General features: G+C 46.6%; 1 protein-coding gene across 1 annotated transcript; it reads left to right on the top strand.

The window, feature by feature from the left end:
- The first annotated feature begins 319 nt into the window (after positions 1 to 319).
- Positions 320 to 27,611, top strand: LOC136610009 (kinesin-like protein KIF3A). The gene is made up of 7 exons (XM_066589281.1): positions 320 to 370; positions 419 to 539; positions 8,224 to 8,315; positions 10,815 to 10,868; positions 10,950 to 11,018; positions 25,896 to 26,020; positions 27,402 to 27,611. The coding sequence occupies exons 1-7, from the start codon at positions 320 to 322 to the stop codon at positions 27,448 to 27,450; spliced, it is 561 nt and encodes a 186-aa protein (XP_066445378.1). The 3' UTR covers positions 27,451 to 27,611.
- Positions 27,612 to 27,982: the final 371 nt, after the last annotated feature.

Raw genomic sequence — 27,982 nt, 5'->3', positions numbered from 1 at the left:
CCCTCCCCCTCAACTCCCAAAGGGAAGCGGGTACCGGGACTTAACAAGCCCTTGAATGCTCCTCTCACTGATGGCTAATGTGTTTATGTGCTCCTTCAATGTCAAGGGGCTGAACACCCCAGAAAAAAGGAACCAGATCCTGTACCATCTGCACAGGAGGGAGATCATGGTCGCCATGTTGCAGGAAACCCATTTTAAGGTAGACAGTATCCCCTGCTTCTCCTCTAGATACTACCCAACATGGTTCCATGGCCCCCATCCTGCGAAAAAGGCAGGTGGGGTTTCAATAGCACTACACAAATCCCTGCAACATACTGTCATGGACCATGAGACGGACCCGACGGGTCGTTACGTATTTGTTAAACTGGAAGTAATGGGGGTAATATTGTCATTCGCTTACATTTACTTTCCCAACCAGGGTCAAGTTTCTTTCGGGATAACCACTCTGAGAAAACTGGAAGCCTTCGCTGCCGGATCCAAAGTGATCCTGGGAGGGGACCTTAATCTGGTGATGGACCTGGAGATGGATGCATCGGTGGGTAAGTCCCCCATCTCACACACAGCACGAAGGGCACTAAAACGGGAATTAGAGAGAATGCACTTGGTGGACCTGTAGAGGATCTTACACCCGGGTGTCAGTGACTACAGCTTCTATTCTGCGGCCCATAATAGTTATAGTCGCATAGACCACATCCTAATCTCACACAGCCTCCTCGACCAATAGGACCCTTTCTTTGGTCACGGGGAACTGTCGGACCTGGGCAGGCGGCCACGCTCAAACATATGGAGACTTAATGAGAACCTCCTTAATGACCCTCTCTGCGTTGATGACATCAAAAAAACAATAGCAGACTTCGAGGAAACTCATAGAAATGACACCACGGACCCCCCCCCCCCCCGGTTAAATGGGAAGCGCTCAAATGCGTATTGAGGGGGGTATTCATATCGCACGGGGCCCGCCTCAAGAAAACTAGATCAGCTAAGCTGCAGAGACTAATGGGTGAGATGGCCATAAAGGAATCCCTCAATAAGGGTCACCCTTCAGACGCAACAAAGGCAGAGATCTCAGTGATTTGACACCAAATTCTGCAAATATTAGATCAGTGATCCCTAGGGGCCAGAGAAAGATTACGCAGAAGTGTCTTTGAATATGGGGACAAAAGTGGGAGGTGGTTATCCAGGACGCTATATCCAAGGGCCCCCATAAATCATATCCCCAAAATACAGATACCAGGAGGTGTAGCACACGCGACCTCCAAGATTTTGGAGGCATTTCGTACCTACTACAACGACCTCTATAACCTCTAAATTAATCGCAACCCGTCTGCAACCCCTCATCCCGAAACTGGTCCATAGGGACCAGGTGGGGTTTGTCCCGGGAAGGGAGGGTAGGGATAATATTATCAAATCCATATCCTTGATCTCAAGGGCGTGTGACGCGGAGACCCCTCTCTGTCTTATGGCTGTCGACGCAGAAAAAACCTTCGACAGAGTGAGATGGAGCTTCTTGGAGGCCACCCTGCGGAGCATAGGACTAGGGCCCCGTATGAGAGAGAGGATTAAGGCCTCATGTCCACGGGGAAAATCAGGCCCGCTACGGATTCTCCATGGAGAATCTGCAGCGGGCCCCTCCTGCCCCGCGGACATGAGCGCTGAAAATAAGAATAAATCAGAATTAACTCACCTCCCGCACGCTCCGGATCCTTCTTTCTTCGGCCCAGCGGATGCGCAGGATGACGTCGGTGACGTGCCCCGCGCATGCGCCGGCCCGAAGCAAAATGATCCGGCCGCGACTGAGAGAAGATGGCGCCGCGGCGAAGAGAAGAAACGGAGCGGGTGAGTAAAATCTGATTTTGGGAGACCCGCACGAAAATGGAGCATGGTCCAGATTTTTTCATGCTCCATTTTTAAAAAAATCACTTTTATTGACCATCCGCGGGTATTTATCTACCCGCGGGTGGTCAATGCATCCCTATCTGCTGCGGATTTTAATTCTTCTTTTGCCCGTGGACATGAGGCCTAAAGCCCTATACAAGAACCCCACGGCCAGAGTAAGGGTCAAAGGGGTGTTATCGAATACCTTCCCCATTCATAACGGAACCAGACAGGGGTGCCCGCTGTCACCCGCTGTCACCCGCCCTTTACATTCTAACAATGGAACCGTTGGCTAACGGTATCAGAGGAAACGATTCCATCAGAGGCGTCAGGGTAGGACATACGGAGTACAAATTATCCTTGTTCGCTGACGACCTCATGATATATTTATCCTGCCCAAGCGTCGGCATCCCGGTCCTGCTACAAGAATTCAATAGATTTAGTAAAATAAGCAATTTTAAAATTAATCTCCAAAAGACTGAAATACTGAACGTCACGGTCCTTCAGACTGAGGAGCAAAGGTTGAAAGGGCAGTTCCCATTCAAGTGGCAAAGCAACGCCTTAAAATACCTGGGCATTCAGCTCCCAGTTGACCCCTCCCACGTATTTAATCTAAATTACAAACCATTCTTAGAGAACCTAGGCCAAGACCTACACAATTGGAACCCCTTGTTCCTGTCCTGGAGTGGCAGAATCAATGCGGTAAAGATGGTCTCACTCCCAAGGTTCCTATATCTCTGCCAAGCCTTTCCCATACAGTTGCACAGACAATTCCTGATTCACATCCGTTTCTTAATCACCAAATTTGTCTGGCGAGGGCGCAGACCCCGACTAAAGCACAGTACGCTAACTAGAACCAAAGATAGAGGAGGCCTAAGTCTTCCAGATTTCTCCCTGTATTACAAAGCTAATATAGCCAGGTGCATCCTCGACCTCCTCAAGCATAGCAAGTCCAAACTCTGGGTCGGGAGGCCTGATTAGAGACTCACCCAGAGTATCCCCACTGCTGAGACTACTGGCTGAGGCGTGGGCAGGCTTCGCTAGACGTGATGAGCTGGTCTCGATCCCAGGCCCTCTTACCCCAATCTTGGCAAACCCACAATTCACAGCCTTTGAGCATAATAGAACCTTACTGCTAACCCCCACAATTCGGGTTCCACGAATGAGGGACGTGTTGGGCCACACGGGGATCAAGCCCTTAGCGGAGTTTTTCGTGGGGACTCGGGCCCCGCCGGGGTCTTGGATGGTATATCTGCAGCTGAGGGGCTCACTGGACTCCCTGACACCCGGGACAGGTCTATATAGGGTCCTCACTCCCTTCGAGGAGCTATGCATGTCTCCCGATGCCCGGGACACTTAATCTCTCGGCTATATAAGCTAATGCTGGATCGTGGGATGGGGGACGAACCCCCGAGGTTCACGAGAGCCTGGGAGGACGAGCTGGGGAAAACTTTTCCTGCTGACCTTTGGCGGAAGTTCTTCACTTTAACACAAAAGGTTACAGTGCACTCAAAACTACACGATCTCAATTACAAGGTCCTGTCTCAGTGGTATACAACCCCGGTAAAAATGCATAAAATGTTTCCTCAATCCTCCACCCAGCGCTGGAGGTGCTTGTGCAGCAGGGGGAATATGGTACACATTTGGTGGGAATGCCCTCCGGTAGCGACACTATGGAGGGAGGTGGAGGCTCTATACAACAGGCTGTGTGGAACGAACGTGGGGTTCACGCCGCTGGAGATGGCCCTGCTATCCATGTTTCAGGGACCCACGGCCCAGGCGAGAAAGGGCCTCCTAAGATTCTTTATACTAGCTGCTCGGCAGATCATTCCAAGATTCTGGCGAGTCACCTCGGGACCCACAAAGACCCATTGGTTAGAAGCTGTAAACACTCTGGCCAGATATGAGGAGATGAGGGCAGAGGAGGAGGTAACAGTGGAAAGGTTTTACGCAACGTGGCGACCTTGGCTGGACTTCAGATTGTCCCCCGGACTGGGGGAGTGGATCACCCGGTAGACAAACTTGATACAGACTCGAGGCTTCCTGCAGCGTCCCTTATGGACGCTGGAGAGCGCGGGCTCCCCCTGGGGGCTGAGGATGGCTGACTAACCTGCGATGGAATTCGACCGCCCTAGAGAGATACAATAGTTGGCTCGTAGATTAAGCAATCAAATGCACAAGACGCTGACACAACTTCTTCCCGAAGTACCCACGTCATACCCCCAACCCTATTTCCCTACCTCCCATTGAGCTCGCTAGAGCTATTCCCTCTGTTAATTCTTTTTTTTTCCTTTCTGCTCTTTCTCTCTTCCTTTATCTTTTCCTATCTCCACCTCCGGAACCCCTACTCTGAGGTGGGGAAGGACTCTGTCTGTTAAAGAAAATCTGGAATGGAGGCGGATAAGCCACAGTCTCCACGATGGTGTGGGCGGGAGTTGTTAGTGGGTGCAACATGAACATGTTCACGTTACAAAGGTATCATTGCCTGTACTGCACCTTTTGTTTGATTTATTGTTTGCCTACATGCCTCAATACAAACTTATTGAACTAAAAAAGAAATGGAAACTAAACGGAAGCAAAAGAAAACATTATTAATAAAACCCATTGAAATGAATGGGGCAAAAATATAAACATGTAATTCCATTTCTCTGCTCCAAAAACGCTATAGAGGAACAGGAATCTGTATCGCTGAGCGACTGTCCCAGCGGACAATGTGCTTCCCCATACCCGATTCCGCTTTCTGCTCTGAAGCAACAGACGGAGAGCAGGAGGAGGAGCTGGCATGTGAATAAAAACTGCCGCGCGGTGACAGCGGCTCAGCGGAACCTGAAAGTCATTAAATACATGACCGCCATCACTGCTGTTCGCTTGGCCCTCCGCTCGTTTTCACAGTTGGGCTGCCGAACAGCAGTGCTATAGTGGGGTCATCTTGGGGTGGGGGCCCTGAGCAACTGCCCAGTTTGCCTCCCCCCTCCCTAAATACTGGGGTTGTAGTTTAGAAAAAACAACGCATACATTAACATCTTTTATCTTAAAAGAAAACCATATATAAACCAGGATGGTCACCACTATCTCTGTCCGGCAGCCATCTTGTCCAATCTGACTTTAACTGCCAAATTGGCCATTATAACACAAATCCCCGTTATAACGCTCACCTTCTGGGAACTACTTACATTCTGTCGCCTGGATAGGAATATACGGCCACCCTCATGCGGCTAATACATAGTCCATCTAATCATGTTGTCGTTGCCAGGTGACATATTTACACAGCAGGCCCCGTCACCCATAGCAACCAATCACAGAGCAGCTTGCATTTCTCCACAGCAGCTTCAGAAATGTAAGCTGCGCTCTGATTGGTTGCCATGGGCGACCAGGCCTGCTTTTTTTGTTCTGATAACTGAGGTTTCTTAAATATTCACCATATTTTTGTTGATTATCAATAATTTCTCAGGAATTACAGTCCCTGTAAAAGGAAGCTCAGTGGAGCAAGTAGCCACAAGCATGGCTGCCATGTTATGTAATGCTTGTATATACCATGTATTCTCAGGAGCGTCACCCATCCTGCCGCCATCCAGTAACCCGCAATAACTCACCAACCCAAATATTTCTCTTATAGATTTATTCATTATAATGTAACATTAACCCCTGCTCAGCCAAATCCCACTGTAGTGCACTACATAGACAGATAAAGCAGAGCCCAATGTGTTATTTAAAGGGGTATTCCCAGAATATCATATTTTATTAGTCCATCTGTATAGTGTTATGTAGCTATTGGCTGAAGGTGCGGGACCAGTATCGTTATCGTGGGGCAGTGCGTTTTTATATAACATATAATAAATATAACATATATAAATATACAGTACAGCCCCCAAATAGCACCAAACAGTTCCCATTGACTATAATGGGGGCCATCCTGCTTCTGATATTTCCCAGTGTAGCTTCAATATTTCATCAGGGTTTTTCTGCTGGATCTGCGCCGGAGATTCCTAACGAAGCCTCCAACGCAGATGTGAATGGGGCCGTACAGAGGAGCATACAACACTGAAATGATCCTTACGTGCCACGCAGGGGGCGCTGTTCCTGCAGAGCCATCCGGGATCACTGCTTGAAGCTCTTCCATGGCATATAGTGAGAAGATGCTGGTCTTGTGGGCTGAGAGTTATCTGATGGAATGTAGACCGCTGTCACAAATGAGCCACCTGTGATGTCACTAAACAGAACCCTATGATGTCACCGACTGAAGGGAGACACACTTCACTGTACACCAGATATCACTAGTAGGGACCACCATATATAAATTATCTAATTCACTAATTAACACAGGTTTAAAACATAACCTTCATTAATTGCATTAAAATAATACTCATACCAGGTGTCATTCCTGTAACATGTTAGTCAGTGATTCATCCGCCAACTGGGGGGAGAAGCCTGAGAGTAGTAGAGCTGAGCAGGAACAGTTCATCACTTAGAGCGCTCTCAGAGCAGGCCATTATGTTTCCTAAATGTGAAGAAATGTACATTTTGGGGCAGTTCAATTGATCAAAACAGTCTAAAACCAAAACTGACCTTGTCCATAGCCACCAATCAGAACTCAGCTTTCATTTTGTAACCTTGTCGCCATCCATAAGGTGCTGGAAACCAGTAATTAGCACCTTGTGACATACATTGCAGGGCACAAAGTTTATATAGTAATGCAGCATTGTCCTCAGGCCAGTCTCACGCAGGCATTTCACAGCGTTTTAGAACGGCGCTGGTAAACGTGGTTGACAGCGTTTTTACCGCACCCCATCATTGCAATGGGTGATGTGGTGCGCTAAAAGGCGCTGCAACGCACTGAAATAGAACATACCGCTATGAAGCCCCATTGATATCAATGGAGACTCAGTACAGCGTTTCAAACACCCGCTAAAACGCTGTAACAAGCGCCTGTGTGGGAGTGGCCTTATAGCACCTATAGATAGCTCTCATGATAACGTATATAAACTGAGAACGCACCTACCTATACCATAAACAGCAGCCATCTATATGGTCTCCTCTCACAAGGTGGACTCTTTTCCGGCTCTCAAGCACTCCCATTTTCCTTCTCACACACCACATGACATGACGAACTGATACATCTACATGCAGGCAATGGTTTTATTACTGTTAACCTATTAAGCGCTGCAGCTGTGCAGCACACACACTGGATGTGACAGGACAGGCTTTGCACAGTGCATCTACATAGGACAGACATGTATGACATTTCTGGAGGGGACCAGGATGGTGTTCTGGGCCGACCTCTGTGTAGTGACCGGCACAGGTAACTGCAGACATGGCTCCCATGGAAATCATTGGGTTTTCAGTGGGTTCAGTCTTATGAGCATGTTTTGTGCGCGCACTTCCCACGCACAGAAAAGAATGCAGCATGCTGTATTTGTGAACCAAAGGCTCCATAGAAGTCTACGGGGGGGGTGTGTGCAAATACACAAGGAGATGCATGAAACACCCCGCAAAAAGAGCGGGGAAAAGAACACATCTGGACCTCATTCGCCTTTTAATCCACAGACAGGGCGTGCCGCGCTTGTGTGAGGTGGCCCTGTGTGCACAAAAAGTACCGCACTATGTGCTGATACAGGCGCAAATCTACTTCCTCCAACCTCGTTCACGGCGCAAAAACGTTGTGCTGCGGCCGGCTTTTTTGCGCATATACTCAAAGAGTGCCCATACAAGCTGCGGCCAGGCAGCAGTAACCGCTGCTTGCCATTATTCCCCTGTGCTTGCCCTGGTTATAGTGAAGCACAGCAAATGAGCGGTACTCTGTGCCCACTTACTTCAACTCATGCCCACAGTACCCTAATGGCGCCTCTGATTGATAAGTCATTAATTAAGCCATTAATTCTGATTGCCAGATTGGGGTCGGGAAGGAATTTTTTCCCCCTAAAATGAGGAAAATTGGCTTCTACCTCATTGGAGGTTGAGAGGGGGCTGAAGGGGCTGGCTTCCTCTGGATCAACATTGGGTGTAATAGGCTGAACTGGTTGGACATGTCTTTTTTATCCTTACATACTCTGATATTATATATATATTTATATATATTATTTTATAATTCTTTTTCCTCTGACATTATGGTAACCAACTTCTACAAGTTTGTACTAGTTCCTATCACGGACTGTACCTTCCCCCTGACACCTCCTACAACACACAGGGCAGCAGTTCTCATACATGTTAATAACCCAGCTGACGTTCAGGGGTTTATGTGACAAATCTGTAGTGCAAATGAGTCATGACTACAATCTGCTGCTATCTCCATACTCGACACCAGGGGGCGCCCACGCACTTATGAAACTGTACACCGGTATACGCGTGTAGGCTGCCAGCAGATGGCGCTTACTTGCAGCTTTCCCCTTCACCCGAAAGTCGCCGTGTGTCCTGAGCTTGGCATTGAGACGCAGAGAGACAAGGTGAGGGCCGAGATGTCGTCCCGGCATTACTTATCCTGTTCTGTGCTGCAGCCTGCTGCCTCCTCGGGCTCCTCATGGCAGTCGGTGCTCGTGGGGTTACATTAAAGGGACAGTGACCCTTAACCCCTCAGTGGCCAGTACTGTTTGGGCTCTAATTGTCAGGATTTTCCTCGTCCGCCCGTGTAGCGTGAGGCGGGACGCTTTGTGTTTCTCACTGACACCATTTTTGGGACGCGCTGATTGACTTTCATGAACATTTTAAAGAGGGTCTAAGAAAGAAAAAAAAATTCATCTGTAGTATTCTGCGCTTATCTCCTTCCTGGAGGTACGCCCATCAATAGTTCACAACTGGACAACCCCTTTAATGAAACCTTATTGGGCGTGACTTTAATAGCGGGGAAGCTGTTATGGCGGCCGTTTAGTTGTGGGTAAAAGAGGACTTATAAAACTGCCTAAAAGAAACTCCTGTTGCCCGTAGCAACCAAACATAAAAAAGTGCTCAATTTTAAAGAGCAGAGAGCTGCGCTGTGATTGGTCGCTACAACAAACAAGTCGTTTGCGTGGAGGAGCGGCACTAGAGAAGGGAAAGAATCCTCTCTGCAATATTCCATCGTTTTTCCAACCCATGGGAACAAACCCTGAGGGCTCCTTCGTGCGGACACATTTGTGCGCGGTTCTGCATCCGCAGAGTATAGAACATATTAATTTCAATCGGTTCGTTTACGGTTTCTTTTTTTTGTGCAGAAAAAAGCAGTGTTATGTGCACCGCAAGGGCCCTTCTATGGGGGAGCGCAAATGTGTGCGCAAAACATTACAGAACTGTGCGAGAAGAACAACCCATCAGTAAGTCACCAGGCTACGCCGCCATTTAAATCAGGGCGTGTTTGTGTGCAAAATGTACAGGAAAATACGCCGATACGTGCGCAAAAAAGCTTTAGTCGGAGTGCAAATACGTTGCGCACAATCGCGCATACGCCGTGTTACAGAGCCCTTAGCCCACCTCATCATGGGGTGGCATTAAAAGGGTGAGGATCAGCTGACAATGCCATGTAATGCCCTCCTTCAAACACTGGTACCCCTGCGATGAGCTGTCAGTATCCCCGCAGCGCTGATGCCCGATGACTTGGCATACATTTCTGGTTTACACTCTTCACAGCAGCCCTCGTATATTAACCCGTGTCCGCAGCCTGGCACGATAGTAAGTCAAGGGCCACGGAACAGCCTGCAGTTCTGCCTGTTTACGGGATGTCACAGGCTGCGGCAACCAATGACAGAGCTCAGCTTGATTGCAGAGCTCTTTCATTGGCTGCAGCTCCTGTGACGTCACGAAGAAGGGCTGGGAAATCCTGTGAATATGACCTCAGAGGGGAGACTCCGAGCCGCGGCAGCGGATACAGTGGGGAGTATATGCCCATTTGTTATTCTAGTACATGGGGAGCGAGGGTTTACAGAGAACATACAGCTCAGACAACCTCTAACATCCTCGTCCGCAGATGTAGTTCAGTGCGATGTGTCTGTCTGTAAATTGCACCTTCCCTTTTGTCAAAGCTGCTTCTTATACTAAAAAATCAGATGCGGTTTGTTTCATATATAAGCACATGGGCTTCCATAATTGGGTGGGGTGTTTATGTAATGTAACATTCCCATGTGTTCCCTACATTCCTGCAAGTAGTTTATAAACTAGTTGGCTATTGACATCACTGGCAATCTCCGGCACGGTTCTCACACTGCACTGATATTAATTTCAGTGGTACTTTTGTATATACACATGTATTTGGGAATGTTCTAAGACAACTAGTCTTATGTGTCATATTGTGTGGAGTTGAAAAATTGGTAGGGCTGGGCGTTCTTTTACACTTGACGATTGTCGGGCTCTAGCTGTCCCAGTGATGGTGACTCAGTGAATGGAGGCGGAGCAGGCAGGAGATCGTTCTGGCCGCCCGCCTCCATTCACAGTAAACAGGCAGTCATTCACAGATGAATGACTGCCTGTTTACTCAGGTTGATCATCGTTTGATTTTTATGCCTGCAGAAATTGAATAATCAGCGATAATCGGATGAATTATCGTTCCTTGTTCAGTTGCTGGCAGTCTTTACACCGAACGATTGTCATTCAGATTCCTGCGATCCGGCGAGAAATGGAGCCATAATCGTTCCATCTAAAAGGGCCATGAGACAGCGCAGGAATGCTTTGCTGGAGACCCGCCGTTGCATGAAATAGTGAGGAAGGATGTAAATGATTATTATTATTAAACTGTATACATCTACATCTCTGCTCTTGGATCGGAGGAAATAACATTGATGAATCGACTTTTCAAACAATTTATTAAGAGGGTTTTCCTTAGGAAGCTATTGCAGACCCATCCTTACCCCACCTCTATGTTTGCATACTGTTATAATGAGGATCTAATACGTATCGGTCCACTTATGTACGAAAAGCCATCAAAACCTTCAAAACGTATTCATGCTAAATATATCTATAATGCTCTTTGTATTCAGGACATGATTGAAAACTACGTCCACTGGAATGAAGATATTGGAGAGTGGCAGCTGGTAAGCAGACTCCTTAGTTTACAGTAATGTGTCTTCTGATCCTCCAAGAACATCTAACATGTATATTTGTATCTTTGTAAGAAATGCATTGCATACACTGGAAACAATATGAGGAAGCAGACTCCGGTACCGGACAAGAAAGAAAAAGACGTAAGATGCATCCTACCATAGTAGAGTAACGTGTCCTATGTATTTTATTAATGTTCAATCGTTTTTATTAAAGAGTAATTAGGCTTAACATTCGTAGTCATGCAGTAACTTACAGTCTATACAATGATTGATAGGCTTTTAAGGAAATAAAATAGTACATTTCTTATAACATTATATGTGCTGCTATGCCCAACTTCTTTATACAACAAGGATTACTTTTATTCTTAAACAAAACATAGATGTGGGGTAGTTGGGAACATGGGGGGCGGGGGGGGGGGAAGAGGTAGGAGAGGGGAGGGGAAGAAAAGGATTTCCATGCTTAACTTATTATTGAATTGTTTCCTTCCACACAGTTCTCGATTTTAGTCATATTTATAGTTTCCTATTTATTTTCTTAGAGGGGGTTGTTTGGCCTTTACCCAGATATTTCGTAGGGCTGAGAGGGTTCATGGGTGTAAATTAAGTAGGGGTTGTTGTGGGTAAAAATATTTTATCCAGGTGTCCCATGTCTCCGTAAAGTTGGAGATTTTGTTTCCTCTTATAGCGTGGATTTTTTCCATAGACATATGGTCTGACATCAGTTGTGTGAGGTTGGCTAGGGAGGGTATGGTGTGGGATTTCCAATTTCTTACTATCAAGAGCTTATAGGCCATTAAACAGTGGGCAATGAGATTTCTTGACTTTATGGGTATATCTTCTATTCCTAGCAGTAGTAAAGCTAAGTCCGGCTCCGGGGCGATCTTGATCCCCGTCAATATTTTTATGAGGTGTAGAAGTTCTCTCCACACCTCATTGATTTTAGGGCAGCCCCAAAATATGTGCAATAAGGAGCCTCTCTGTCCACATCGTCTCCAGCATTGGTCTGAGGAGGTGAGGAAGAAGTCTAATATTCTTACTGGGGATCTATACCAACGAGTGGTTAGTTTATAATGTACTTCTATTAATGTAGCGCATAAGGTTGCTTTGTTTGCCCACTTCTATGAGTGGGTCCATTGTTCTTTTGAGTACTTTCTTCCTATTTCTTTTTCCCAGTTTAGGGTATGCGCTATTTTCTTCTGGTTTGGTTGGGAATTAGATTCTCCACAGAACATTTAATAAATATCTTTTAGAGGGACCTTATGAGAGGATGGGTTAAAGATAAAGTTAATTAGGATCTTTGGCAGGGATTTGTGAGTAGAGGAGGAAATCTCCGCTTCGGAGGTCATAATCCTTCTGGAGTTGATGGAAGGGTTTTATATTTTTTCCATCCGCTAAGTCTGAGATCATTCTGATCCCTTTTTCCCTCCAGGGTTTTGTATTAATGGTGTTAGGTTCGAATTCCATACTATCCAACGGGAGGGGAATGTGTGTTCTGGGGAGGAAGTACCTCGTGATCTGGAGAAGGTGCTTCCACACTTCCAGTGTGTTTTTTATTATTGGGTTTTTTATTGGTTTAGTTTTCCAATTCAGGGATGTAATCAGTAGTAGGTCTCTTAAAGTACCCCCTTCTAGGCTGTTTTGTTCTATAGATAACCAACTAGTTCCTACTTGGGACGTTCTCCAAGGTCTTGTTTGTAGGATGATGTTTGCTTCATAGTATGCCGCAATATTGGGGACCCCCAAACCTCCTTTCCTTTTAGGGGTATAAAGTATGGTTGCTGCCACTCTGGGTTTTTTGTTTGCCCATACAAAGGACATTAGTTGTTTTTGTAAGTCTTTTACTAATTTGGGATTGCATCTTAATGGGATTGTCCTAAATATATATAGTATCTTGGGTAGAATCATCATTTTATAGACCACTATTCTACCCATCCAGGTTAATTCTATTTTACTAAAGTTGCTCAGGTCTTGGTGGATTTTCTGTATGAGTTGTGCTATGTTATTGTCTAACGTGTCTATTATGGGAAGGTTGATTGTTGTTCCCAGGTACTGGATGCCCCCGGGGTCCCACTCAAAAGTAAATTCGTCCTTAATTATTTTTTTTTAGCTTAGAGTGTAAGTTGATAGGGAGGATTTTAGACTTAGATGGGTTAACTTTATAGTATGACATTGTTCCAAAGATCTCCAATAGGCTGTACGCCTCTCTAAGTGAGCTTAGCGGGGAGGAAAGCATCAGCACAATATCGTCAGCGAACAGTCCTATTTTTTGATCTCTGCCTGCTAGGGGTATCCCCCTTATTTTGTCGTTCAGTCTGATAGCTTCCGCTAGCGGTTCGATTATTAAAATGAACAGTGTGGATGACAGGGGGCATCCCTGTCTAGTCCCGTTCGTTATCGGGAACGGGTCCGACAGGACCCCGTTAGTAAGAACTCTCGCTGATGGGGATTTATAGAGTGCTTGAATGGCTGATAGTATGTTTCCTTTAAACCCGAATTTTCCCAGAGTCGAGAAGGCATACCCCCAATGCAATCTGTCGAAAGCCTTCTCTGCGTCCAGAGTAAGGAGCAGAGAAGGCATCCGTGAGCTCTTCGCCTCTCCCACTATGTCAATCAAGCAGCGTGTGGCGTCCGACGCCTGCCTTCCCTTGACAAACCCTGCTTGGTCACTGTGTATAAGATCAGGCGTGACCTCCAGCATTCTCAAGGATAGAATTTTTGCATATATCTTGGTGTCGTTATTAAGAAGTGATATAGGCCGAAAGTTAGCGGGGGTTGATGGGTCTTTACCTGGTTTTGGGATAGTTACTATAGTGGCCTGTAACATTTCAGCTGGGAGGGAGCCTGTTTGCATTGCTTTATTATATATGTCTGCCATGTGGGGAATTAGTAGCTCTTTGTATATTTTAAAATATTCATTCGAGAACCCGTCAGGGCCTGGGGCCTTGTCTTTTTTGGTTTTATCTATGCCCTGATGGATTTCTTGTTGAGTGATGTTAGCGTTTAATTTTTTGAGTTGATCCTCATTTAATTTTGGTAGTTGTAAGGCTGAGAGGAATGATTCTATAGATTCTTCTGAAGGCGGGTGAACATTCGGGTTCTGGTTAAGATTGTATAATTCCTCATAAAACTTTCTAAACTCCTCTGATATATCTTTGGGGTGGAGAATCTTATTTTTTGAGTTCTGATCTATCACGAAAGGGATTTTAGTTTTGATTCTTTTTTTTTTGATTTTGTTAGCCATCCATTTTGTGTTTTTATTGGCCTCCGTATAGTAAGTGGTTTTCAACAGTTTTATGTTTTTTTCGTGTTCGTCTATCAGAATGTTGCGAACTTTAATTCTGGCTTCTCTTATAAGTTTGCTATTTACGGGGGAGGAATTGGAGCTGGCATCGCTCTCTAGATTTTTTAGTTCCTCCATAGCTCTTTTTAGAAGGGAATTTTTTTCTTTTTTATAGATGGACCCCTGCTGAATCATAACTCCTCTAATTACGGAATTATGTGCGTTCCACAGTGTGAAGCGGCATACTTCAGGGCTATCATTATGGAGGTAGTATTCTTCTATAGCCTCCTTGATTTTATGTTGAAATTTTGGGACCTTCATTAAGAATGTGTTATTTCTCCATGTGTTGGACACGTTCACTGTGGGGCCCAATTTCAATTTCATTGAAATCGGGGCGTGATCAGACCAAGTTGTTACCCCTATCTTAGCCTCTAGGGTTTTGTTTAGAGTGTGGAAATCCCCCAAAAACATATCAATTCTTGATGATGAGCTGTGTCTGAAAGAGTGAAATGGGAACTCTTTGGAGTTAACATTCAGCACTCTGAAGACGTCAAATAACTCATTATCCTGGATCCAGGATGCTGAACATGTTCCCCTGTTTCTACGTGGGTGACTGGAATCAAGATATTTGTCATTAATTGCATTAAAGTCGCCACATAACAACAACGAGCCCTTCTGGACCTTCCTGATTTTCCTCTGTTCAAGAATCTAATTTGTTGTGCATTTGGAGCATATATGTTGGCCAGGGTGACGAGGAATCCTTCAAGTTTACAAATTAGAATTAAGTATCTTCCTTCAGGATCCTTGAATTCTCCGAGTAGTTGAAACTCCACCGAGTCCTTAATGGCAATCATGACACCGGCTCTTTTCTTGGTTGCGTTGGCCAAAAAGCATCTGGAAAACTTAGGATGAGCTACTTTTGGGTGGTTGGGGGCCTTTAGGTGTGTTTCTTGAACACAGAGGATGTCCGCTTGAGATGTGGTAGCCTCTCTCCATAGGCAGGGCCTCTTAAAGGGTGAATTAAGTCCTCTTGAGTTCAGAGATATTATTTTTATTCCCATCTTGGAATTTGATTTGGTGCAGTAGAGTTGAGTTGGGTCTCTGGGTGTGGCCTAGGAGTTCCTAGGATACGGTTGTTCCGAAATTGTGGATATAAAACATTGGAGATCTGTACGAAAGTCATTTCTTGGTATAGGAATGTGTAGAAGTCTTGCAGGAAATATGAGTCAGGGGATAGAAAAACTTTGCGGGTGTAGTAAACTTAAGTCGTGAATAGAGTTTAACATATAAGGACCTATCCTTCATTGGGTTCTAGACCCTAGGAAGGTCTTGTTTGGGGGTGTAAAGTTCTGCCTGTGCCCAAGCTTACTCATGCTTATGGTGCCCAGGGTTATGATGCAGGTCTTAGTCTTCCTTTATTTAATGTTTCAGCGATATGATGTTTTGCCTTTGTTTGGTTTATTGTTCTCTTTTCGTGACCACTCTTTAGTAATATGTGGTTGTTGGCGTTCTTGGGGCTCCGGGAGGTTCCAACCTTTCAGAAGGTGCAGACCTTCTTCATATGTTAAAGCTGTTATAATCTTCCCATCTTTATTAATGTGTAATTTAGTGAGGAAACCCCATCTGTATGTTAAGTTATTCTCTCTCAACGCTCTTGTTATACTTGAGAATTTTTTCCTAGCCAACATTGTGGTCTGAGAGAAATCAGCAAAATTTTTTATGTTGTTGTAAGGGGGGGGGGAGGTCTCTTGTGGTTCTTGTTGCCCTCATCAAGTTTTCTTTTGTATGAAAAAAGTGCACTCTAGCAATAACATCCCTTGGGACATTTTCGGGGATGTTTTTGGGCTTCGGGAGCTTATGTATTCTATCTAGGATGCGTTCTTCTTTTTTGGAGTTGGGGAGGAGAGTTATAATTAGTTCTTGCACGAAGTCATTTAATTCCTCCGGTTTCACCGTTTCTGTTATGCCTCTAATTTTTATGTTGTTGCGCCGACTTCGGTCTTCTAGGTCGGCCATTTTGTTTTTTAGGTGCATTACTTCCTCTTCTAGTTTATAATGAGCGTCGATAAGCTCGTTATGTGAGTTGGTTATTTCTCCAGTTTTGTTCTCTAAGTGGTCGACTCTCTCTTCTAATTCGTTAAGATTTCTATCTATTTTATTGTTGATATCTGCAAGGTCACTTTTGATTGAACTTTTTAGAGCAATCACCAGATCTTTTATAAAACTCTGTGATGCCATCTGATCAGAGCACTCTATATTGAGTAGTGGATCCATGGCGTCCTCTCTCCCTTGATTATCTTCTGCTGAAATATTTATACACTTGTGTGATGGGTCTTTCCTAGGGCGTCTTTTATCTGGGCTCTTACTGGGAGAGCTTATGGCTCTTTTTTCTTTGCTTAGTTTGGACGTTTCAGGGGGAGAAGATGGCGCCTGCTCTCCCCCTCCTCCCCCCCCCCCCTCTGCATCTCCCTGGAGCTCCGGGCTCTCTCTCCCCTCTGAAGTAGCTGTTTCGGCAGTGTCAGCTTGTGTGGAGCTATCTGATGGAGCTGGGTGTAATGGGGCTGGCAGCAAGCTGCTTCTGCTTACCGTTTTGTCTTCCCTCTGCTCGTTTTCCCTCCTCTCCTCCGGCGCTGTTAGAGGCTGGCTCCGCCATTTTCCCTTCTTCTGCGCCGCGTGCCGGATAAAAGTCGGTGAGGCGCTTCGGTCCGGACCTCCCGGTCCTCCTGCGGGACGCCATCAGCTGAGGGTAAGTTTATCTTTCTTGTTCAGCTGTTTTTTTATGCCCTGGGCAGGCTTTTGAACGCTTTTGGCTGGGCTTGAGAGCGGAGCTCCTCAGAACACGGCTGCCATCGGCTCCGTCAGGCCACGCCCCCCGTCCTATGTATTTTATGACATCGCGTGTTCCCTGTGCGGAGGAGTCTTGGGGTATACAAAGATGTGACCTGCGTCTTCTGCATGCATGTGTATACAGATCGCTGAGATCAGTGTTCCAGTGGTACCAGTGATGTGTAAATGGGAAGGGAACACACCATACGTTCCATGCTAACCTGTGTCCTGTAGTAAGAAGTAAATAGAATGAACTTAAACAATCGTTTTGCATGGGCGTCAGGTCCTCAGATATTTATCAGCTCTTATAAGCTCCATAAGCTAAAGTTATGGGCTCATAGGATCTTGGGCGCTGAGTCTGAAGGTGCCATTCACATACTTATCTATCTTGCTGTACCCCCTCTGTCCATCCGCAAAGCCGTCACAGAATACTTCCACATGTACGCATAATGCACACATAAATAGTCTGCGGGACAATGAACAGAGGACCTACGGTGGACAGTGGGAGAATGATGAGTAAGATGACAGTGACACTCCTGGTCTTAGCGTCCCAATTCCTGCAAGTCCATAACTTTATAGTTTATTTAACCCTAGCCACTAACTTTTGATTGTTTTACCCCAGCTCTTATCTGCTTTTGTGCGTTCATTAAACATTTCTGCACCTTGCTGATTATCGCCCATGTATAGAGGCTGAATCTAAAGTTGAGGGAGATACATATACACTATGACAGAAAATCACACCTAAATCAAAAATGTAACTATGGCTAGGTGAACATGAGCTATGAATGGGAGTTGTGACCGAGAGGTTTGTGCACAACTCGCATCGGGCAGCACACGGGCACTAGTCCACATGCTGTCCGATTTACATGGACGCAGCACATTGGCACGCATTGGCATGTCCTATTTCTCATCCATAAAACAGACAGGAATAGGATGCGGGACAAGTTCTTCACACGGACCATTGTTCTGTGTGAAAAAAACATTAATTGACATGTCTTATAATCTATAATAGTATATAAGGTATAATGAAGCCATGCACAGTACATGGATTAACGTACATGGATTAACAGCACACGGCCCCAAATACACTATACACGGGGGTCTTCATCGTATGTGGGTTAAAGTACTAATGCCTGCAACAGCAAAATAAATCTTATTAAATAAAATGAAGTTAAATCCATGAGCAATTCATCATAAAATAGGTAAATAAAACATTATTTCTAGAAGTGCCACTTATTCCAGGACACTAGACATTTAGGTATAGTGGTGCCTTGGGTTAACAGTTTAATTCGTTCTGTGGCAAAGCTCTGAACCCAAAACACTCGTATGTCAAAACTAGTTTCCCCATTGAAATGAATGCAAACGGCATTAATCCGTTTTGCCATTCCTTTCAATGGGGTTGCCGGTGGCCCCATTGAATGTAAAGTGCTGCCGGCAAGCACTGCAGTGATTTTCGGGGAAGGGCTTTAAATATAAGCCCTTCCCTGAAAAATCATCCATAGCATCTGTAAAAAATAAAAGATATATATACTCGCCTCTCCACCACTGCCATGGCTCAGCTGTGTGTAGCCACGTCTTCTTCCTGCACTGCTCTGAAGTTCTTTCATCAGGCGAGGATTTAAAATATAACCACAAGCAGCGCTTAGCCATTTAATAGATGACAGCTGAGTGCTGCCTGTGATTAGTCACAACGCTCAGCCAATCGCAGGCAGCGCTCGGCCATTCATTGAATTCCAACAGTGGCGGAGAGGTGAGTATATATATATATATTGTGAGACGGTGACTGGCAAGGTGCTGGAGGGCAGGTATGTGTCGCCTAGGATGCTCTCCTATGCTGCCTTGGGGAGCGCTTGGGCAGATGCGTGCCACCGAGCAGCCTGGGCTCGGTGGAGGAAGCCGGCAGTATAGTGTTAGTAGCATTAAGCCACTAACACGTTGTAGTATGTAAGTGGCTCCAAGCCACATAATCCGGGCCGGCTTTTCCTGGAGTGACCAAAGTGAAGGGTGGGATGGTCACTCCCACGTACCAGGTGGGGCTGGTACCAGGCCATAAAAAGCCTGGGCCTACAGGGCCAGGAGGAGAGCTGAGACCTCTGCAGGTCTGAGAGTCCTGGCTGGCTGTGTGCAGGAGCTATTTTGATTACCAGTGTGTAGACAGGAACGCTACATGTTTAGTAAGTGCTCGGACGAGCAGGATTTACTTTATGTTTGCCTGATGTAAAGGCCTGTATTTTGCTTTGTTTGCTTGGAAATAAACCCAGGCCACGCCTGGACTAAAGACTTTATCGCAAGTGTCACCCGTCTCTGACTGCTTATGCCCAGGTTGCTACCGATCCTAAACGCTAATGCCTCACATATGGTGTTTGGATGCGGGCAGCGGTCTTAAAGAGACATACACCAATTAATGGACATTTTGCTGCAGCAGCTGGAGAACCGTTGCTAAGGGCAACCGCCCAAGAGAGAGTGACTGAAGAGTGCTGTAACCCCTATGTCCTGGGTGAAAGCTGCAACGGCACAGCAACTAGACACTGCCAAGATGGAAGAACTGATAAAGCAGCTGGTGCAAGTTACCGTGCAACAACAACAAGCGTTTGCTCAGCAACAGCAAGCGTTTGCTCAGCAGAAACAAGTGACGGCGAGCCAGCAAAAGGCCCATGAGGAGGCCATGAGAGCTCAGGCCGAGACTAATGCTCTCCTGGCGGAAGCCAATCGGTTAGCCTTGCAGGAGCAACAGCTGGTTAACCAACAGCTGAAAGAGCAACTCCTGGCGGTGGCACAAAGTGTGCAGAGATCGGCTGGTTCGCTCCCCACCACCCGTACCGCGGTACAGGCGGCCTTACAAAAGATGACACCCACCGATGACATCGAGGCCTATCTCGCGGTCTTTGAGAGAGTGGCCGAGAAGGAGAAGTTACCGGCGCCTCATTGGGCTGAAGTAGTAGCGCCTTTCCTGACGGGAGAACCCCAAAAGGCCTATTTTGACGTCGGTGAGCAGGATGCCAAGGACTATGTTAAGCTCAAAGGTGAGATCCTGGCACGCTTGGGCATGGACACCCATGTGCGGGCCCGACGCGTACATGCCTGGACTTTTGCTGACCACCTGCCAGCTCGCTCCCAGATGTACGACCTGTTCCACCTGGTGAGAAAGTGGCTGCAGCTGGAGGAGTCATCCCCGGCAGAGATCGTACAGAAAGTGGTTCTGGATAAGTTTATATGATCGCTGCCCCCCGCAATCCAGCGTTGGGTGGGACAAGGAGGTCCCCCGGACGTGGCCCAACTCGTGAGCCTCGTCGAGAGGTATAAAGCCACGGAGGACTCAGTGCAAGCCGTGCTTCCTCGACGTTCCAACCCCGGGAACAGCAAGTCGGCCGGAGCACCTGGTAAGACTGTTCCGTATGTAAGGGGTGTCAAAAATGTCCCAAAGGGAGGCGGCTCAGAGGGGGGATCATGTGGGACAGAAGAGGAGTCCCAACTGGACAGTCCGGTCCCAGGTAGAACCCCAAGGGGACCGAGGCCCCATACTATGTTGGCGCTGTCGTGAGCCCGGGCATATTGCCGCCAACTGTCCACTTACCGTGAAACCCATGGACTGTGACTCTGCCCGGCGGAGGTCGATGTTCGCACGGCCCGTGTGTTCTGCAGAGACTGCGTCAGAGACTGATCGACCATTATGTCACCTAAAGGTGAATGACTTTGTGGTGACAGCTCTACTGGACTCAGGGAGCTTGGTTACGCTGGTGCACTCCAGCCTGGTCGATCCCACAACCTTCACCAGCCGTCGCATGGGGGTTGTTTATGTGCATGGGGACACCAAGGAGTATCCTATTGCCCTTGTAAGACTTAATACTCCGTGTGAACTTGCCACCCATGAGGTGGGCGTCGTGAAATCCTTAATGCACACCGTGATCCTCGGGAGAGACTTTCCCCTATTTTGGGACTTGTGGCGACACCGAGGGTCGTCTGCAAATAAGGTTCATGATAATGCAAATGTGCATGATGTGTGTCCAGAACCGTTTGACCCGGAGGGTACGGTTCCAGCAGTAGGGGTGACCCAAGAGAATGGGGATAACTTTCCCTTAACAGTATTGGCGGGTGAGACGGAGGTACAGGATGAAGTAGTTGCTATGCCTGACTTAGAGGTCTCACGTGCCAATTTCGGAACTGAGCAGCTCCGAGACCCCACCTTAGTAAAAGCTAGGGAAAATGTTAAAGTGATAAATGGGGAGCCTCAATTCCCAGGGGCTGATACTGTGTTTCCACACCTTGCAGTCAACCAAGAATTGTTGTATCAGGTTGACAAGGTCCGTGGGGAGGTTGTGGAACAGCTGGTGGTACCTCAGTCTTATCGTAGGATGGTCTTAGACCTGGCGCACAAACATGTGCTGGGAGGTCATCTCGGGAGCGAAAAGACAAGGGAACGCATCCTTCAGCGTTTTTTTTCTGGCCGGGGGTACATGGCGATGTAAAACGTTACTGTGAGTCGTGCCCGGAGTGTCAAATAACAGCTCCTATGCCCCATTACCGGAGCCCCTTAGTGCCCTTGCCCATCATAGAGGTGCCGTTTGAGCGGATCGCTATAGACCTAGTTGGGCCCTTGGTAAAGTCTGCCCGGGGTCACCAACATATATTAGTGGTTGTAGACTATGCCACCCGTTACCCTGAAGCCGTTCCTTTACGCAATACGTCATCCAAGGGTATTGCAAAGGAACTACTTCACATGTTCTCCCGCACGGGCATACCAAAAGAGATCCTGACGGACCAAGGAACCCCCTTTATGTCAAAGGTCATGAAGGAATTGTGTAAGCTGCTGAATATTAAGCACTTACGGACATCTGTGTACCACCCACAGACGGATGGTATGGTTGAGAGATTTAATAAGACCCTAAAAAGCATGCTAAAAAAGGTAGTCAATAAGGATGGGAAGGACTGGAACTGTCTGCTGCCATACTTAACGTTCTCAATCCGTGAAGTCCCACAATCCTCCACTGGGTTCTCTCCCTTTGAATTAGTTTATGGTAGACATCCCCGAGGGCTCCTTGATGTAGCTAAGGAGACCTGGTAGCACGAGTCCACCCCCTACAGGAGTGTTATTGAACACATCTCCCTCATGCAAGATCGAATTGCGGCGGTCATGCCCATTGTTAGAGAACATTTACAGCAGGCTCAAGAAGCCCAAAGCCGGGTATATAACCGGTCCGCCAAGGTGAGAACCTTCAACCCTGGGGATCGGGTACTAGTGTTGGTGCCCACCCTAGAAAGTAAATTCCTAGCAAAATGGCAAGGGCCCTATGAAATAATTGAGAAAGTCGGAGAGGTAAATTATAAGGTATACCAGCCAGGTAGGCGGAAACCAGAACAGTTGTACCATGTAAACCTAATTAAGCCATGGAAGGACAGAGAAGCCCTGACTGCAGTGAGCACCCCCCATGGTGCGGTCCCAGAGGTGTGTGTATCAGGGTCCCTGTCCAAATCCCAACAACAAGAGTCGAGGGAATTTATACAACGTAATTCAGATGTGTTCTCCGATATACCAGGGCGTACTGGTGTCATAAAACACGACATTATAACTGAACCAGGGGTAAAGGTTCAGTTGAAACCGTAAAGGGTTCCAGAAGCCCGCAGACGAGCCATCCCAGAGGAGGTCAAGAAAATGTTAGACCTCGGAGTAATTGAGGAGTCGAAAAGCGAATGGTCCAGCCCTATCGTGCTGATACCAAAACCTGATGGCTCTCTGCGCTTCTGTAACGACTTCCGGAAGCTAAATGACGTGTCAAAATTTGACGCATACCCAATGCCGAGAGTGGACGAGTTAATTGAGAGACTGGGTCATGCCAGGTACTTTTCCACTCTCGACCTTACTAAAGGCTACTGGCAGGTTCCCCTTACAGAGAGCGCGAAAGAAAAGACTGCGTTTGCCACACCAGAAGGGTTGTTTCAGTACATCTGCCTACCCTTCGGTTTGCATGGAGCCCCAGCAACCTTCCAAAGATTGATGGATATCATACTCAAACCCCATCGTCAATATGCGTCAGCATATTTAGATGATATCATCATCTTTTACGAAGACTGGGACAGCCATCTACCCAAGGTACAGGCAGTACTGAACTCCCTTAGAAAAGCAGGGCTCACAGCAAACCCAAAGAAGTGCGCCCTGGGTCTTGAAGAAGCACGATACCTGGGGTATATAATAGGTAGGGGTATTATAAAACCCCAGGTCAATAAAGTGGAAGCCGTTCAGAACTGGCTACAACCCACAACTAAAAAGCAGGTGAGAGCCTTTTTAGGCATTGTAGGGTACTATAGGCGGTTCATGCAAAACTTTGCTAGCATAGCAGCGCCCCTAACAGACTTGACCAAGAACAGTAAGTCAGTCATGTTCAAGTGGAACCCTGACGCAGAAAAGGCGTTCCAATAGTTAAAACGGGCCCTCTGTAGACGTCTAGTGTTAGTCACACCCAATTTCAAAAGAGAATTTATTGTCCAAACAGACGCGTCCAATGTGGGACTGGGAGCAGTTCTGTCCCAGGAAGTAGAGGGAGAGGAACATCCCGTGATATATCTGAGCAGGAAGCTCACGCCACCGGAAAAAAATTACAGTATCGTTGAGCGGGAGTGCCTAGCCATCAAGTGGGCTCTGGAATCCCTAAAATACTACCTGCTAGGTCGGCACTTCAGGCTGATCACAGACCACTCCCCCTTAACCTGGATGTCACAGGCGAAAGAAAGAAATGCCAGAGTCACTAGATGGTTCCTGACCCTTCAAAATTTTAGCTTTTCGGTAGAGCACAGGGCCGGAAACCTACAGGGCAATGCCGATGCCCTATCAAGGACGCATTGCATGACGGCGAAAGGTGTCCGACCCCACAGGCTCGAACAGAGGGGGAGGGTATGTGAGACGGTGACTGGCAAGGTGCTGGAGGGCAGGTATGTGTCTCCTAGGATGCTCTCCTATGCTGCCTTGGGGAGCGCTTGGGCAGATGCGTGCCACCGAGCAGCCTGGGCTCGGTGGAGGAAGCCGGCAGTATAGTGTTAGTAGCATTAAGCCACTAACACGTTGTAGTATGTAAGTGGCTCCAAGCCACATAATCCGGGCCGGCTTTTCCTGGAGTGACCAAAGTGAAGGGTGGGATGGTCACTCCCACGTACCAGGTGGGGCTGGTACCAGGCCATATAAAGCCTGGGCCTACAGGGCCAGGAGGAGAGCTGAGACCTCTGCAGGTCTGAGAGTCCTGGCTGGCTGTGTGCAGGAGCTATTTTGATTACCAGTGTGTAGACAGGAACGCTACATGTTTAGTAAGTGCTCGGACGAGCAGGATTTACTTTATGTTTGCCTGATGTAAAGGCCTGTATTTTGCTTTGTTTGCTTGGAAATAAACCCAGGCCACGCCTGGACTAAAGACTTTATCGCAAGTGTCACTGTCTCTGACTGCTTATGCCCAGGTTGCTACCGATCCTAAACGCTAATCCCTCACAATATATATATATATATATATATTTTTTTTTTTACTACAGCTAGGGATGATTTTCAAGGAAGGGCTTATATTAAGACCACTGAGGGGGTGCCGGCATCCTATTGCCGTCAATGAGGCTGCCGACAGCGGCAGCCCCATTGAAATCAATAGGAGAGCTTCACGATCCTCTGTCACAGCTGTGGCAGGGAATTCCTTACTCCCCGCAGGGAGTCCCCTTGTCACTGAGCACTGTGACAGTGTTCAGTGATGAGGGAACTTCCTGCGTGGAATGCGAAGCAGACTCGTAACCCAAGTTAAATCAGAGCAAAAATTCGGGAGAGAGCCTGCTCGCAAGTCAAGAAGCTCGCAAGCTGAGGCACTCGCAACCCAAGGTACCACTGTACGATGAAAAAGGTTTGGTACCGTGTTAGCCAGTGACGCAAAATGTGATTGTTCTCTGTAAGAGAAACCAAGTAATCTTGTAGACTTAAAAAGGTGTCACATCTACACGATCACTTGGTTTCTCTTGCTGGGAACATTTCAATAGACATTTAAAAACATTTTCAGTACATAACAATAAATACAAGAATACACATGAGTACATCAGTGTGCTGTTACTGGGGGCTTACAATCTACAAGGGAACGTGACAGTGGGTGAGCGTAGAAGCTGCTCTATGGTAGTGTAGGGGCAGCAGGCTCTAGACAAAACAGGAGAAATAAAACCGTGCCAGCGGTGTATTATGGGGCTCATGATCAGGAGATAAAAACCTCATTAGATGAAGGATCCACGGTATGACCGAAGTCTTCCAGCACACAGCACATCTATGTACAGCTCCGCACTGGTTTTCATTACGGCTGTCTTACCAAACTGGAACCAGTATATTTCCATCTCTTACACCATGATGTTGGGCGGAAATACATTGTTTTAATTCCTTTTTAACTTATCATTAGTTCAGCCAATGAACATTGTGGCAGATTATCTACTTTAATTTTGTTTTGCGGCCAGGACATACACAAAACCTGAGTTTTGAAATAAAAACAAATAGTATTCTGTCTCCATGCCTATACATTTTCTGAAGGCAGACACTTTCTTATAGGAACTCCACAATCATGTAAAGGAAACCTAAGATAAGATAATAATAATCTTTATTTGTATAGCGCCATCTTATTCCGCAGCGCTTTCAGGCATGGATAAATGCAAAACAATACAGCAATTACAATGTGAAGTACATTGGGTTTGACACAAAGGGGTTGGGGCTGGTACAGGAGGTGCAAGGGTTGGGGGGGGGGGGGATGATAATGCATTCCGGTAGAGCGAAGAAAGAAAACAAAATACCAAACTTCTGAAAACTGTTTATTGTTGACCTGTTGCTAGTGGATTAATTGTGTCTGTCTGTGTATATCTTACATAGACCTCCTCCTTAGAGGTGACTGAAATTAGTTTGCTTAATGTTCCCTCAGCCTTTTGAAGTGGATTTGTCCCATGTATATTTGGCTTACACCGAGGAGAGCCTTCGTCAGTCCTTAATGAAGCTAGAAAGGCCTAGAACATCAAAAGGAAAAACAAGACCCAAAACAGGTCGGAGGTATGCGTTTGCTTCCTTACCATGCTTAAGGCACGGAGCCGATGATATTAGATCGGTTCGTTTAAACCAGGAGATTTCAATCTTCTTTTTTTTTTCTTACTGAAGCCTCATAGCTGGAACATGGCGATAATGCCCAAGCCTCACTAATGGCGCAGACTAAGCGATTATGGAAAATTTCTCTCCATTTATCTTTGGTCCCCTGTTTAGCATATGATCATTTCTGTCAAAACTGACTACATAGCTGCACCTTGCCAACAGTCGGTGGTCCCCAGTGACGCCTGCCCCCCAGTTTCAGAAGCACTGATTTATACCATTGGTTTCGATCCCAGTTATCCAAGTACAGAGGAGACACAGGGATATTAATATACAGTAAATCACACCTGATGACAGATTTATCCAAGCGGAGCACTCCAATCTCCCATCTAGGCATGTGATATCTTGATTACTGAGATTATAATGAGTTTTACAGTAGTGTGTCCTTATCCTATACCACAGTGCTATACTGCAGTGGCAGTGCCCTTGTACCCTTATTCCATCTGACAGGTCCACCTTAAATGTGTTGCGGCAGAATTGACTTAATCATCTATCCAACAGACCGCAAGAACAGGGGTTTCGTGTCCCCCTGTCCTCCTCACTGTACACTCTGTAGTGAGGGGGAGTTTGAATAAAGCAACATTGAAGCATACGCTCTGCCGCTCCATTCACCTTTATGGAACTACTGGAGATGGTCAAGTGCAGGTGCATGGATATCTCCAGCAGTCCTCCTTTATACAAGCATAGTCACAGACCAAAACTTGCCTATTCAGGGCATAGTTCAGCCCTCCTTATGAGTGTATTTGCACACAGAAGCACTGTGTGTTCATACGGTCAAAAAATGCAAGAAGGGACCAATGATTTTTTGGTGTGACTATGCAGTGAATACATATGTGCCGTGCGCATTCACTGCGTATTTGTGCAGTCCCACTTACTTCTATGGCCTATTTCGGTCCATAATACTGACCAAAATGGGCCATGCTGTGGTTTTCCATTTTACCGAAAATTGTGTGAAAAATGCAATTGAATCGATTAAAGTCAGTGGGTTCTAGTCACTCCATATTACGTGTGTAAAGAATAAGTGCATAACAGTACATATTTACATCCGTAAAGATGAGCTCTTGGTCTGGCTGTTACCGATTGGTAAGTGCTGTATTATCTATTCTGCGGTGATCTGATTTCCTGCCGCTATGAGCCCCAAACCAGAGGCTACACCATTGAGTGCTCCTAAAATGATACTAGAGCATAATGACAAGTCTATCACATGATGTAATATCAATCTAATTATATTGCTTGTATCAGATTTCAGCGGTATTAATTGCAGTATCTCCCCATTCCTTCCCTGTAGGAAGCGTTCAGCAAAGCCAGAAGCAGTGATTGACTCGTTGCTACAGTAGCTGCACTGGACTGCGAGGGGCGCCGTGCGCTGGCAGAATGGCGGTCTGAGATGGTTGCGATGTAAACTGCAGGAGGCGGATTATAATGGATACCGTGTGTAGGCTTTGTATGATAATCCCTGTAAACCTGCGTCTCCTCATATTGTGACAGGCCTCGTTATTAGAGATGAGCGAGCGTACTCGGATAAGCACTACTCGCTCGAGTAATTTGCTTTATCCGAGTATCGCTGTGCTCGTCCCTGAAGATTCGGGTGCCGGCACGGAGCGGGGAGCTGCAGAGGAGAGCGGGGAGGAACGGAGGTAAGATCTTTCTCTCCTTCTCTCCTGCCCGCTCTCCCCTGCTCCCCGCTGCGACTCACCTGTCAGCCGCAGCGGCACCCGAATCTTTAGCCCCGAGCACAGCGATACTCAGATAAAGCCAATTACTCGAGCGAGTAGTGCTTATCCGAGTACGTTCGCTCATCTCTACTTGTTATCATAGATTCATGGCATTATAAGTTTCATTTGCTGACATTTCATTAAAGGGGTATTC

The sequence above is a fragment of the Eleutherodactylus coqui genome, chromosome 2 (genome assembly GCF_035609145.1).
Source record: "Eleutherodactylus coqui strain aEleCoq1 chromosome 2, aEleCoq1.hap1, whole genome shotgun sequence".
In the NCBI taxonomy this organism is placed as follows: Eukaryota; Metazoa; Chordata; class Amphibia; order Anura; family Eleutherodactylidae; genus Eleutherodactylus; species Eleutherodactylus coqui.
The sequence above is the reverse complement of the archived record's forward strand: the minus strand, read 5'-3'. Positions and strand labels throughout refer to the sequence as shown.

Coding starts and splice junctions, on each gene's coding strand:
- LOC136610009 (XM_066589281.1), top strand. CDS start 320: ATGGACCATGAGACGGACCCGACGGGTCGTTACGTATTTGTTAAACTG. Junction 540..8,223: donor GGAGATGGATGCATCGGTGG/GTAAGTCCCCCA, acceptor ATACGCGTGTAG/GCTGCCAGCAGATGGCGCTT. Junction 26,021..27,401: donor AGACCCAAAACAGGTCGGAG/GTATGCGTTTGC, acceptor CCTTCCCTGTAG/GAAGCGTTCAGCAAAGCCAG.